The 14499-nt window shown below is 44.1% G+C and overlaps 1 protein-coding gene and 1 long non-coding RNA gene across 5 annotated transcripts in view; one reads left to right on the forward strand and one right to left on the reverse strand.

Annotated features, from left to right (window-relative positions):
• Nucleotides 1-14499, forward strand: part of ANKRD45 (ankyrin repeat domain 45) — a 27407-nt gene continuing 12908 nt past the window's right edge. The window contains exons 1-5 of one of the 4 annotated variants that reach the window (XM_077332553.1): nucleotides 17-142; nucleotides 988-1039; nucleotides 1938-2262; nucleotides 4609-4776; nucleotides 11226-11320. In XM_077332553.1, coding sequence (XP_077188668.1) covers nucleotides 1953-2262; nucleotides 4609-4776; nucleotides 11226-11320 — 573 coding nt within the window. In that variant the 5' untranslated portion in view covers nucleotides 17-142; nucleotides 988-1039; nucleotides 1938-1952. Of the gene's footprint in view, nucleotides 286-987; nucleotides 1040-1937; nucleotides 2263-4608; nucleotides 4777-11225; nucleotides 11321-14499 lie in introns of all 4 variants that reach the window. The other 3 variants (XM_077332555.1, XM_077332551.1, XM_077332554.1) reach the window with 3 other exon arrangements.
• Nucleotides 7129-9617, reverse strand: LOC143835227 (uncharacterized). Its single transcript, XR_013230044.1, has 2 exons — nucleotides 8627-9617; nucleotides 7129-7639 (listed from the first exon to the last, which is right to left on the reverse strand). It is a non-coding gene; the product is annotated as an uncharacterized LOC143835227 (long non-coding RNA).

Raw genomic sequence — 14499 nt, forward strand, 5'->3', positions numbered from 1 at the left:
GTTAGCGATCCGTGGAGGAACTCCGGACGCATGCGCCCCAGTTCCGCCCTTGCCAGGCCGTTGCTATGGCGACAGCATCGCCTACGGCGCTAAAGAGCCGTAGGGAAGGGGGACGGCTGGAGGCCTGCTCTCTTCCTGTGAGGTATTCCAATATGATTGTTGTGGTGGATTCGAATTGAGGGGTTAGAACTCGTTCGAAGCTGTGTCTGGACTTCTCACACACCCACGGGTTACTGGCCTGCACAGCTGGGACGGGGGCACAGTCTGTATGATCTTACTCCACAGGTTAAGTACGGTTGCCAGCTCTGGGCTGGGAAATACCTGGTGATTTTGCGGGTAGAGCCGGGAGTGGGTGGGATTTGGGGCGGGGAGGGACCTCAGTGGAGTATAATGTTATGGAGTCCAAAGCAGCCATCTTCCTCAGGAGAGCTGATCTCCGTCTCCTGGAAATGAGTTATAATTCCAGGGTCCCACCTGAAGGTTGGTATCCTGAAAGACCCAGGTTCAAGTCCAAACTCACCATTACTCTCCAGGTGACCTGGGAGAGCCAGTTATTCTTTCAGCCTAGCCTGCCTCATGAGGTTGACACAGTGGAGGAGGGGACCATGTTTGATGCCCGGAGCTCCTTGGAAGAAGAGCAGAGTGAAAATGTACTAAAGAAATAAATATGCACTTTCCTAGCTTATAACTCACATCATTTGCCTGCCGCTTTCCTTCCTGATATAATCAGTCCTTTATGGAAGCTCTGCCAGGCCTAGGGTCACTAAAAAAGAGAACAATATTTGCACAAATGTGCATATGCTAATTTACATTCATAGATGCAAATTTGATTTAGAGTTTAAATAAAAATACGTATCTCCGTCTCTACTATCCTTGTGCACTTCTGACTACTCATGGGGGACTTTTCAAGACCCTCTTGCTTTCCTTTCTTGTGGCTTATTCTCATCAAATAAATCTTAATTTTAACAGCCCCTCTTCTATTTGTAGGTTGTAGCCTGTGACTGCGCATTAAAAATCTGTACTATCTTATCTTAAGCAGGTATGCTTAGAATCCTACTGAAGTTTATTCCATCGTATTTATTTCCCAGAAAGTGTTTTGAGGATTAAAACTGCACAATTCATAACATCAGAAGCATCAGGAATACATAGCAAAAATCAATTCTGTTACAACAGGAGACTGGATTATCATTGGCTGTATTTGGTTATGACAGTCTACTGATGTAACAGGATTAATTTTTGTTATATATTCCCTGTCATGTAAGAAGATCATAGTCTGACGAAAACTGCTTGCACTCGGAAGATCACGCCTTGAATAAATCTTTGTTGGTCTTAAAGGTGCTACTGGACTCTGATTTTATTGTGCTACTTCAGACCAACATGGCTACTCATTTGAGTGTATACAAAGGTACAAAACAGTTAACTAATGTCTGTTAGTCATTATAGCGCCTAGTTATTGAAAGGTTGTCATGTAGAGGAGGGCAGCTGTTGGCAGCAGTGGGTTCCTCATGGCAGCAGAGAACAGGACCTGCAGTAATGTGTTTAAATTGCATGTAGAACAATATCAGTTAGATATCAGGAAAATCATTTTTACAGTCAGACTAATTCAGCAATGGAATTGATTGCCTAAAGAGGTGGTGAGCTCCCCTTCTATGGCGGTCTTTAAGCAGGGGCTGGACAGCCACTTCTCATGGATTCTTTAGGGTGATTCTGCATTGAGCAGGAGGTTGGACTAGCTGGCCTATATGGCCCCTTCCAACTCTATGATTCCGTGATTCTAACAGAACAATTCTTCTGGGGATGGGAGGGTTTAGGATCTCTAGATCAAAGAAGAGGGCCTTGGCAAAAGAAGTATAAAGTTCAGATACATAGATGTTATGTACAAATCACTTAATCCAGTTCCTGCTTAAAGTGATTCCGTGTTCGCTCTGTCTTCTCAGGTTGTTTGGAAGGAAATGGAACTGTTAGAAGAGAAAGAGTCATCAGTCTCACTGGAAGCAAGTACACTTGAAGATTTGGGGCCTCAAGAGGAACCAGTAACTTACAACCCTCTCCTAAAGGCTGCTCTGACTGGGAACATAGAAGGGGTACAACAGATTTTTGATGATCCAGAAGATCTTGATCATGAAAAGGCCACTGAGCTACTGATGGAAAAGGATATCGTAGGGAGGGATCTGCTGTATGCAACTTGCATGGCTGGGCAGAGCGATGTTATTCGGACACTGGCCAAATATGGGGTGGATCTAAAGGATAAGACAGCCAGAGGTACGTAACTGTCAGGGTTGTTGGCCAAAGGTTTTCTGTCGGTCCCTCTAAAGATAAATCTTCCCCAGCCATATGCACTGGATATTTCTGTCCTAGTGAACTGCTCCTCAGGTCCTCAAATAACCATTCATGTATTCATTCGTTCATTCATTTCTATACCACCCTCCCTTGCGGCTCAGGGCAGTTCAGAGCCACCTCCTTGTTAGGTTTAATCATTGTTTGTGTTTAGGAGTTTTCCCCAGCCTTGCAAAAATAAGTAAGCAATAGTTATAACTATACTGCTATCTAATGTTTTTTTTCTCTAACAAAGGGGGGCATTTTTACAGATTTCAACACCTGGTTGTAAACCTCCCTCACTACATGTATTCATCCATTTTACTGAGGATGTAGTTCTCTATGCAGGTTTATTGCACTGCACCTTTATCTATCCATATCTATATCTATTTATAACACAACATACTATATACTATACTATACTATACTATACTATACTATACTATACTATACTATACTATACTATACTATACTATACTATACTATACTATACTATACTATACTATACTATACTATACTATTATACTCTCGCCCTGACCCAAAGTGATTTGCTGTGACTTTTTAAAAACATAAAGCAGAAATGTTCCTCTTTTCCTTCCTAATTTACTAATTGCTTGAACTTCTCGTTGTTCTGCCAGCCAGCCTATTCTCTTACATTCATGAAGTGCTTGTGAATTATCAGTTCTTTAAGGGGCGAATTACTGATTTTCAGTTTCTAGCCAGCCCAAACTGGATCATGTTAAAATTTGATGTTTCTTATCATTGTTCTGTAATTGCACTTTTACAGAAGTGGACAATAATTTTTTAAAATGCATGAGCAAAGACTGTCAATAACTATCAAATGAACAGTGTTACTTAAGACCACCCCCCTCCGAAAATCTAACCTGATAATTCACAATTAATTCATGAATGTGAGCAAACTTTCTGGTTACAAGAAAAAAAGGAGGAAAGTAATTAAGGTGGAAAAAGATAAATTTTATGAAGAAGTAGAATGTGAAGGGGAAAAATCTAAGCTCAAATCACCCCTTCCGTGAGTTCCACAGGATTTGAAAGCCAAAATAATAACACCGGAGCCAAGTGTTTGTAAAGTATATGTAAAAAAAAATGCTAAGGCTACAGCAACACAAGGTAGCAAGTAAGGCAAAAGCAGTGTGATAGAGTTCCAAGGAAAAGCCCTGTTTCTCATCTCCCCCCTAAGGCTGAGAAATGAGCATAATCCAAAAGCTCTATTCTCTCTAGAAAATTAGCTTCCAGTATTGCTTTACCTGCCATGGGCGCCAGTAGGGCCGATGTCAGCCTAGGCCTCCCCTCACCCTGGGCCGACTATGACTACTGTGCCCCAAAAGAGACACAAAATGCTCTAGGCAGGCGTCGAGCTGGGTGGGAAAGGCTCCCATTCCCTCCCCCCCCCCCATGTAGTGGAACTTTTCTGTCCTGGCTGCCTTGTGTGGATGTAGAAATCAGGGGTGGACCAAGTCCAGTATAGAAAATCTTCCTCCATGAGGACCTGGCAAGCAGTGGGGCAAAGTGCTCCGTTGCAAACACCCAGTGGCGCCCCAGCACGACCACCGTTGTGCAGAATGAATCAAAGAGTAGTAAAGCTAGATTACTCAGAAGAGCTTTTGTGACTATTTACAGTATTTGCTGGCGTATAAGATTACTTTTCCCCTCTGCAAAACATGCCTCCAAATGGGGGGGTTGTATTATATGCCGGGTGCACTTCAGTTGGGATAGACATAGCTGCCCATAGTGGCCTCCTGATGCCCGCCCAGTGCCCATAGTGGCCTCCCGATGCCCGCCCACCTCATTCTACATACCATCCAGTATCGTGCGGTATCCAGCACGGCTGCAGCAGGTCATCAGCATGGCTGTGGCAAGCATCAGCAGCGAGACAGGGGTGCCAGCCTTTTCAGGGTGACCAGCCCATTCTGCTCGGCGGGAAGCAGTGGCGCTCCCGCCCGCCCCTTGTCTAGGCAGAGCTCGCACATGCACACTTGCACACTAGTGCCGGTCATAGGGAGATGCAGGGGCGTGCCGGAGGCCAGGACAGAAAAGACACATACCATATGTCTTGATAGCATGTATCCTAATTGAGATAGCAATCATACTCTTGACTACCAATTGTGCTGGTGGTGGTTCTTTTTTTGGGAGTCCATGGTTCTGTAGTTTAAGTTTGGTTCTCTGTTTTTAATACTCTTGCTGGTCATGTTTGCAAGCCATCTTGGGCTAGATAGGTGAGGTGGCAACATTTAAAATTGTATGTGATTTGGTTCACCTCACCCGTCCCCATAGGTTATACTCTGCTCCATTGTGCTGCTGCCTGGGGTCAACTGGAAACTCTGAAAACTCTTGTTGAACTGGATGCTGACATATTTGCAACAACCTTTCGGGGTGAAAAGGCAAGAGATATCGCCTACCGGTATGAGCAGACGGAGTCTGTTGAATTCTTGGACTGGGCAGGTAAGATCTGTAAGTGAACTGCCTGAGTATCCTTTAGATATACTGTAATTAATTGATGTTGAACCCAAAGAGCTTGCGGTTGCATTCCTTCTGTCTTGGCCACAAACATTTTAGTCTTTCTCTAGACCTTTAGTTCCTCATCTGTTCAATTCTAGATAATACCATTAATAATAATAAAGCTAGTGGTGGTGACAGCATTCCAGTTGAACTATTCAAAATCTTAAAAGACGATGCAGTAAAAGTGCTACACTCAATATGCCAGCAAATTTGGAAAACTCAACAATGGCCACAGGATTGGAAAAGGTCAGTTTACATTCCAATCCCAAAGAAGAGCAATGCCAAAGAATGTTCAAACTACCGCACCATTGCACTAATTTCTCATGCTAGCAAAGTTATGCTCAAAATCCTACAAGCTAGGCTCCAGCAATATGTGGACCGAGAACTTCCAGAAGTACAGGCAGGATTTCGAAGAGGCAGAGGAACTAGAGATCAAATTGCCAACATACGCTGGATCATGGAGAAAGCTAGGGAGTACCAGAAGAACATCTACTTCTGCTTCATTGACTATGCTAAAGCCTTTGATTGTGTGGAGCACAACAAATTGTGGCAAGTTCTTAAAGATATGGGAATACCAGAGCATCTTATTTGTCTCTTGAGAAATTTATATGCAGGTCAAGAAGCAACAGTGAGAACTGAACATGGAACATGGAATCACTGACTGGTTCAAAATTGAGAAAGGAGTTCGGCAAGGCTGTATACTGTCGCCTTGCCTATTTAACTTGTATGCAGAGCACATCATGAGAAATGCGGGATTAGAGGAGTCACAAATTGGGATCAAGATTGCAGGGAGAAATATCAACAACCTCAGATATGCAGATGATACCACTCTAATAGCAGAAAGTGAAGAGGAACTAAAGAGCCTGTTGATGCGGGTGAAGGAGGAGAGTGCAAAAGTTGGCTTGAAACTCAACATCAAGAAAACAAAGATCATGGCATCCGGCCCTCTCAATTCCTGGCAAATAGATGGGGAAGAAATGGAGATAGTGACAGATTTTATTTTCCTGGGCTCCAAGATCACTGCAGATGGGGACTGCAGCAAAGAAATTAAAAGACGCTTGCTCCTGGGGAGGAAAGCTATGGCAAATCTAGACAGCATCCTAAAAAGCAGAGACATCACCCTGCCAACAAAACTGCGTTTAGTCAAGGCTATGGTATTCCCAGTTGCAATGTATGGCTGCGAAAGTTGGACCATAAGGAAGGCCGAGCGTCAAAGAATTGAGGCTTTTGAACTCTGGTGCTGGAGAAGACTCTTGCGAGTCCCTTGGACTGCAAGGCGAACAAACCAGTCAGTCCTAGAGGAGATCAACCCTGACTGCTCTTTAGAAGGCCAGATCCTGAAGATGAAACTCAAATACTTTGGCCACCTCATGAGAAGGAAGGACTCCCTGGAGAAGAGCCTAATGCTGGGAGCGACCGAGGGTAAAAGAAGAAGGGGACGACAGAGAATGAGGTGGCTGGATGGAGTCACTGAAGCAGTTGGTGCAAACTTAAATGGACTCCGGGGAATGGTAGAGGACAGGAAGGCCTGGAGGATCATTGTCCATGGGGTCGCGATGGGTCGGACACGACTTCGCACATAACAACAACAACAACAGATAATACCATTATCTTACCACAGTGTTTCTAGCAGTCCTCTGCTTAGCTCAGGGATTCCCTATCAGGGACATGAGCAGGCCAGCATTATGTAGTGGTTAAGAGTGATGGACTCTAATCTGGAGAGCTCCTCTTTTCCTTCAATGAAGCTGGCATCCATTCTGTTCAGAGCTTCATAGGTCCAGCTGTGTAGAGCTTCAGAGGTCCAGCTGCACCAGAGAAGGTTAGGCCTGACCTTGGACCAGATGACATTGCCTTGATTAATGTCTGGAAATGCTGGAACCTTATACCAGCAACCAGTAGGCCAGAACAGTATTGGGTGTGAAAGTCAAACATTGAAGAAAGCTGACAGGAAGAACGTTGATTTATTTGAAATGTAGTGTCATGAGAGAATTCTACCAATACCATGGACTACCAACTAAAGTCTGAATTTTCCCTAGAAACTAAAATGCCCAAACTGAGATTATAGTACTTTGGTCACATTATGAGATGACAAGAGTCACTGGAAAAGACAATAATGCTAGGAAAAGAGGAAGACTCAACATGAGATGGATAAACTCAATAAAGGAAGCCATGGACCTCAGTTTATAAGACCTGAGCAAAGCTGTTAACAGTAGGACGTTTTGAAGGTCATTCATTCCTAGATTCACCATAGGTCAGAAGTAACTTGACAACACTTAACACACATAGGCAATGCTATATTTTTACTGGTGTTGTCCACCAAATATAGTCTTTTAATTATTGATATTTTAAATGCAAATTGCTTTGGCGTGACAAAAAAAAATTTAATAGCCCTTCTTTCATGCCCCTTCACAGAATCCATTTTGGACTATGCTGAGCACCTTCTGGTTTTTGTCATCTACCTTCCCGTTAGTTGGCTTAAGGGCTTTGTTGCAAAGGCTATATGAAAAGAAGCAAGAGTCTTTTCATTTGTTGCTCTTTAGATTCCATACATGGCACTGTCCCCACTGGAGCTGTTATGGTGGGAACAAACAGGGAAGAGCTGTTCGTCGTCAAAGTCCTCAGCTTTCTTCATTTTGCTTGATTTGTACTGTCTGGCTTCTTTCCTGTAATGGTGGGCAACATGTTTCATGTACTTCATCATTTTGGAGGTGTTAGCCACCAATCTGAAGAGCATCTTTTCTGTGTTGGGCTGGTGTTCACTAGTCATTTTGATAGCAGCTGAAAATACTGGTGCCTGGGTTGTTCTCTGCGTAAGGTGGGAGGGAGGAAAAAAACAAAAATGAGTTCACTCTTTTCCTCAAGAATGACATTCGACAGAGATTAAACACAGCTCCTTTTTTATATTCGTTTTTAAAAACATTAGCAATGGGTAGTAATTAAGTCCATGCAGCTTTTTTCTGGCACACCGATAAGAAGGAAGGGGCTTTCACTGCTTTATTCTTTGGACTGGATCCAAAGTACCGTCAACAGAGCTCTGCTGAAAGAACAAGGGCTCAAATAGAATTCTCAAAAGCTCATCAAAGTATAATCCCCGTGATTCTTTTGGGGGAAATGAAAAGAGTTGGCAAAAGATTAACAGAATTTTCAGAAGTTCAGGAAACTCTGGTCACCAGAATAGTGCGGGTGGGGAGAATAACAACCACCCATATTTGTAGGGAAGATACGTCCACATTGCCCTAGGTCAGCCTTTCTCAACTATTTTACTGTTGAGAAACCCCTGAAACATTCTTCAAGCTTCAAAAATCCCTGGCAGTGGTTTGATTGTGCAGAATATGGTTGGGAAGCACAGCTGTTTATATGCTCACCCAGAACCCCTCCCCACCCCCTTCAGCCCCATCATTGGCCATTGGGGTGGGTGGGTTGACATGACCATATACGGCCCTATCCCCTGATAAATGTTTAACAGATTTTAAAATATATTAAAATATTAACTCTTACCAACTAAGGAAACCCTTCCATGGTTGTCAAGAAACGCCAGGGTTTCACAAGCCCTGGTTGAGAAAGCCCACCCGAGATATTATGTTATTCAGGGTTTCTTCTCATGATAGAATAGCTCTAGCTTCCATTGGAAATACTTCTATTTTGATGGCATTCCCATACAGAGTCCATTCTGTTAGACCGCAGGGTGAGTTTAAAAATAAATTATGTTATCTCCAGGGAAACTCAGGAGCCGCGAAACGGACTAGTTGAGAAAGGACCGTTTGCTTCATACCACAACTGCTATGCATCTTACCTGTCTCCTTGTTGTTATTTTCAGTTTGGGTAAAAGGTAGAATAAAGATAAAACCACAGCTAGAAAGAGCGCCACTTTACAACTTGCGTTTAAAACATGTAGGCACTCTTTGGATAGCCCTAAGCCGGTGAACTCGCGGCAGATCTGACACAACGAGCTGTGTATGCCATTAGATTCTTCTTCAGACATTTCCATCAGATCCTGCAGAGTCATATCCAAGCCAACTCTCGTCCAAGCTGGCCGTTCGCAGGCATCAACAGCATCTCGGAACAAGAAGGCAGTCCACAAGAGAAAAATCCGCAAAGGGCTTCGCCGGAACATTGTTTAGATGGCTTTTCGGCAAGGAATCTCTCCCGTTCATCGGTTGTCCCTGGGTAGGCGCTGCTGCAGATGGCCTTTTGAAATCTGTTCTGGTTATCTTGAAGGTATTCCAGTCAAATAAATCCTTCCATTATGATCAAGCTCCCAGCTTGAGTGCTGGTGAGGCCTGAATGCAGATAACGCCATCAGGCCACTGACTGAAGGAGGCTTGTGTGATGTCACAAAGGAGCTGCAGATCTCCTGTGATGTCGTTGAGGACTGCAAGGCATCTCTCAACAAGCAAAGTGTAATGCAGCAGGCAGGAAAAACTACAGAGCATTTCTGAAACTTGAACCCCACACCCACTTTTTAGAACGCTGTTTACATTTTTTTGCATGAACTTTCGTGAAGTGAAAGACCAATAAATCCAAATCAATCAACTCAAATGAAAAATTGAGATGATGATGAAGAAATGTTTTTTTTTTTAATGCTGCTTTTCTTGGAGTCTCATAGCGGTTTATAATCACCTTCCCCTTACTCTCCCCACAACAGACGCCCTGTGAGGGAGGTGATACTGAGAGAGCCCTGATATTACTGCTCAGTCAGACCAGTTTATCAGTGCTGTGGTGAGCCCAAGGTCACCCAACTGGCTACATGTGGGGGAGTGCAGAATCAAACCCAGCTCACCAGATTAGACGTCCACACCCTTAATCTCTACACCAAGATGATTCTCTGTGTAGTCTAGATGAGGTAGTGTCTCATAGAAATGAAAAGATACAAGAATCAGAAAGTAAGGTGAGGGAACTAAGCGATAAATTATGGAGTACCTACAACTGAGAGGGGTTTAAGAGTGTGAGGTAGGAGGTGATTGGACTGTATACCTGGAAAACGTATTTTCTGAAACAGTGATGTCTGATTTTGAGGAAGGCGTTAAAACAGCAAGAGCTTATACAGTAAATCCGAAGACTGCACAAAGTAGGCATACCGTGGTATTATTGTAACTGTTAAATAACTGGTAATTAAGGAATTGATTGTAAACAAATTAAGATAAAACCCATTATTAATTAGTAAAGATGAGAAACAGTGCTATCACTGTACACGGGGATTTCTCTTACCCTTAAATAAAAGGAGTGATTCAAATGATCCAAACAACTCAGGAAGCTGAACACATTGTAAAACAATATCACATCATAAGTTAGTGTTACATTTGTTGTTTGAAGTGAAATTAAAATGCATAAGATTTTTTCCCTATCTATGTTAACAGTATTAATGAACCCGCAAAGAGCTATAGGTTCTTTTACAAATTAAAGACAAGGCAGATATTTTTATTCAAGAAACACATCTGCAACAATTATGGTCATCATCTACGCAGGGGTAGTCAAACTGCGGCCCTCCAGATGTCCATGGACTACAATTCCCAGGAGCTGGGAATTGTAGTCCATGGACATCTGGAGGGCCGTAGTTTGACTACCTCTGATCTACAGTTTATAAAAATGGGTGCACTTGATGTTCCTTCAGGCCCAGACAGGAGTAAATGATAGGGTTTAAGGTTGAGGATAGAGTCATTGATCCCACAGGAAGCTTTAAGGGACTTTGGGACACCAGAGAATGACATTAGTTAATGTATATGCCTGAAAATTAAACAAAGTGGGTTCTATAAAGAGGTGGATGTTTTAATGCTTGTTGTTGATGGTGCTGCAATTATGGGTAGAGACTTTAACTTGGCAAGGACCAACAGTATGAATAGATCTAATAAGAAAGGGAAAAGTAAAAATGAAAGGTATCAAAATATACTAAACAAAATTCATTGAGTTCAATAGATGTGTGGTGCATATTAAATCCCAGGCAGAAGGATTATACCATGTCTCTGTCCACTGCTTTCATTCCTCTGCTCCAGAGCCTGTGTTAGAACTCTTAGATTTCTTTGCTCCCATCCCACTGGCTTCCCTCTGGAGTTGTGTTGGTTTCTCCTTTTCCCCAGGTTGGTCTATCAGGCACCTTTCTGCCACTCATGGGCTTGGGCTAAAAATTCAGTGCTACTACAACCAGCTCCCAGCATCATTATTTATGCACCCTGCTCTGTAACCATTCTGTACAAAGGGCAGGGAGAGTGGGCAGAAGCCTGGTAATTTAATCCATCTTTCCTGGATGTTATTGTTGCTTTCTGTCATAGAGTTAGTTTATGGTCCACTCCTAATATAAACTGAATAAAACTAGGTTTACTTCTATGTAGACCTGTTTAGGATTGCTGCTGCCATCCCTTTTCTAGATCAACTATTTTTTCCTCTATTCTTTTCAGAAGCCAAACAAAATTTAAGACTGCTTATTGCCCAAATCCAGTCAACGATTACAGACCCTGAGAAGGTTCAGGGAAGGCTTAATAAAGAAGACAAGGTATAGTATAGAATGCCCACTTTGTTTTACCCTTCCTGATCCTAGTTAATTTACTGCAGAAATGAATATTCAGTACAACTGTTTGCAAATGCTGTACCTGCTCTGCTCTACCAATTTAAATAATCCAAAAGTTCCTTCACCTGTAACTTGGCATGTGATTGAAAGTCAGTTGGCTTTTCAGTGCTATACTCACCAAGATCCAATACCAGGCATTTGGTTGAGGTCAACCCAAACCATCGCTTCCAATTGGCCTCCCCACCCCCCCTACTACGACTGACACTAATCTGCCCAATCCAGTGGGTCCCAGTAAGAGTTGAGCTGAGGCTCTTGCAATTCCACCATTTTCTAATGTTATAGTTGTGATCTTGTTAAGGTTATTTGTTGTTATTACTGTTATTACCTGTTACCATATGTTACCTGAGACTTCGGGGAGGGCGGTATATAAATATAATAAACAAACAAACAAACAATTTGGTAAAACCTCAGGATTAGGATAGGGAATAAAGATGTTTTTAGGAAAAAATGGATCTCTGGTCGTTTAGTACACTTAGCTAATTGGACCAGGAGAATACTATAAACCATTTTATATTTTGTCAACATATTTGAATCTCTTATCTATATCCAGGTGGTAGTTTATACAATTAAAACATTTGCTCACTGGTATTCTGGGACCAAAAGCTTCAGCAGCCTTTTAAAACCCTCCACTACCACCACTGTTTCATCTCATTCTTAGCAACCCACCCTTGGCAAGCCATTCTTATGCATAACATTCTAAAACAGTGGTCCCCAACCTTTTTATCACCGGGGACCGGTCAACGCTTGACAATGTTACTGAGGCCCAGGGCCGAGGAATGTCGCTGCCGCCACCTGAGCCCCTGCTCCGCTTGCTTTCCTGCCGGCGTCCTTGACTTCCCACCACCCACTGGGGGCGCTGCCAGCCACAGCTGTGCAGTGCCACGCCGAGGGGGAGCCCCAGCCATGGCGGCCACTGGAGAGCACCAGAGTGAGCCAGCGGCAGAGTGGCAGGGCAGCCCCCGAGGCAGCAACCGGGTAGGAGGGCGAGGAGGAGCTGCGGCCCGGTACAAACTGATCTACGAACCGGTACTGGTCCCCGGAGCGGGGGTTGGTGACCACTGTTCTAAAACACCAAACCAAATTTAATTTGGATTATATCTGCTCCCAGTGGAGCCCAGAACTGAGCACTCCAGTTCAGCTGACCCAGTGGCACACTAAAATAAAAGCCATTAAATCAGCCACTATGGACTTACGACTAAGGCTTACCCATCAAAAAATGCTCTTGCGAGTGTACTGGTACTTACTACATTTTATCACATTGGTCTCACTGAGAACGATTTCTGTTGGTACTGCTGGAAGCCTGGGGCTAAATCCACACGTTTTGAAATTGTTTTAAAGCCATAGATGTCTGGCAAAAGATTATATCCAGGATCAATGTCACATTAGCTGCTATCTTAGGCCCATGACACACACACACACACACACATTTTATAGCAGATTTTTAGAGCAGTAAACTTTTAATCTTGACTTTGGATTCTGTGAGGCGGCATGTTGGGGGTGGTATCCAGAGGTGGTTTGTTTAATTACGCAATTGCCCTATAGTGACCTTTGTGAGGCGGCAAAAGAGCAGGGAGGAGAAATCTGAGGGAATTTGTACACTATTGAATTACCTTTGGCTTGGAAGCAAAACTAAGTAAACACTGTCGGAAAGCTGGGGGAAACTGTAATGAGGAAGTGAACTGAGCACTGAAGAGAGGAAAATCGGTGCAGGACAACAAAGACAACCCAACGGACCTGCACGTTGAAAGTGAGGGAAAACACCTGGGCATAATAGGCCATAGACTTCATAGCCAATAATCTAATCCTAGGAGACTGAGACTATGGCCGCTGTCGAAATACCTCATATTTGGGGTTCAAAGGGTAGCTTCAGTTGCTAAGTGAATAATTTACAATATTGCAAACCTCAAGTATCTCCCATTATAGATGTCTGGGTCAATGATATGCTACCTTTGTACAAAACAGAGAATGCCATATAATAGCGAGAAGCTCCCAGAATCTTCACCTTCATTTGGCTTGAATTCTTGTCCCTATTCAAGCCATATCTCCTAACCTTTATTCCCTGTTTAATTGAATCTATAATATTGCACATTACTTTCCTAACCTACACTCCTGCCCTTATTTTTTCTGTCTTTCCTTTTCTGCCAATAGGAAGAGGTTGGGCTAAATGGGGCTTATTTGCTACTAGATGGCAAGCCCATCCCTAAGGACGGGCTTGGAAGGGCCCCCCCCCTCTCGCTCTGAGCACATCCAGTGGCCCAGGGAGGGTGTGGTTGTGCTTGGGGGGGGGTTCCCCAGCCCCTTTCCCCCTCAGGCGGATTCTCCCATCCCCAGGCCCCACGGAGCACAGCCGCTGCCTCGCTCCGCAGGGCCTGGGGAGCGTTCGCTGGACCCCTTCAACCCACCGCAGATTCTCCCATGTCCCGCTCTTTGAGGCGGTGGGCACGCTCAGCAGGGCCTGGGGAGCGTTCATCGGGCCGTTCCCCCTCCCCCCGCCTCGGATTTTACCTTGTCTCCAGGCCCCATGGAGCGCGGCCATGGCCTGTTCGATGGGCCAATTTGCACCTGCCGATTGGCCCCTCTGTGAGCGTGAGGCCAAGGGGCCAATCAGAAGGCGTGCGCCGCATGCCTTCCGATTGTCCCCTCAGGGTTCTGTATCCTGGACACCCCGCCCTCCTTAGCGAATTATATAATGTACAGATGTTAATTTTTGTGTGTGAAAGCAATGCAAATCTTAATTTTAAAATCTCATATATATTAAAAAGTGTGTGTTGGACCAGCAAGGGCACACAGGGAAAGGAAATCTCATAACCTCTCCTGCTATCCTTGCCCTTCTCTTATTCCACTTCCTTTCTGCTCCCCTATGCTCTTCCCTCTCTATCATCCTTTGACTGATAGCCGCTAGTTCTGACCTCCAGACATCCCAGCTATTCCCTGCCTAGAGATGGGGGGGGGGGCTGGGGGGGTAGGCAGATACTGTGGCATCAGCTAAGAAGAGGCTGTAGAACCCTTGGGTGAGGGAAGGAGAGTCAAATGCATAGAAATCCTGCCATCATTCAGGGCTTTTCCACTCCTGTTATTTCTTTGCATGTGGGCCTGTATTGCAT

Source organism: Paroedura picta, chromosome 4 (assembly GCF_049243985.1).
Source record: "Paroedura picta isolate Pp20150507F chromosome 4, Ppicta_v3.0, whole genome shotgun sequence".
Lineage (NCBI taxonomy): Eukaryota > Metazoa > Chordata > Lepidosauria > Squamata > Gekkonidae > Paroedura > Paroedura picta.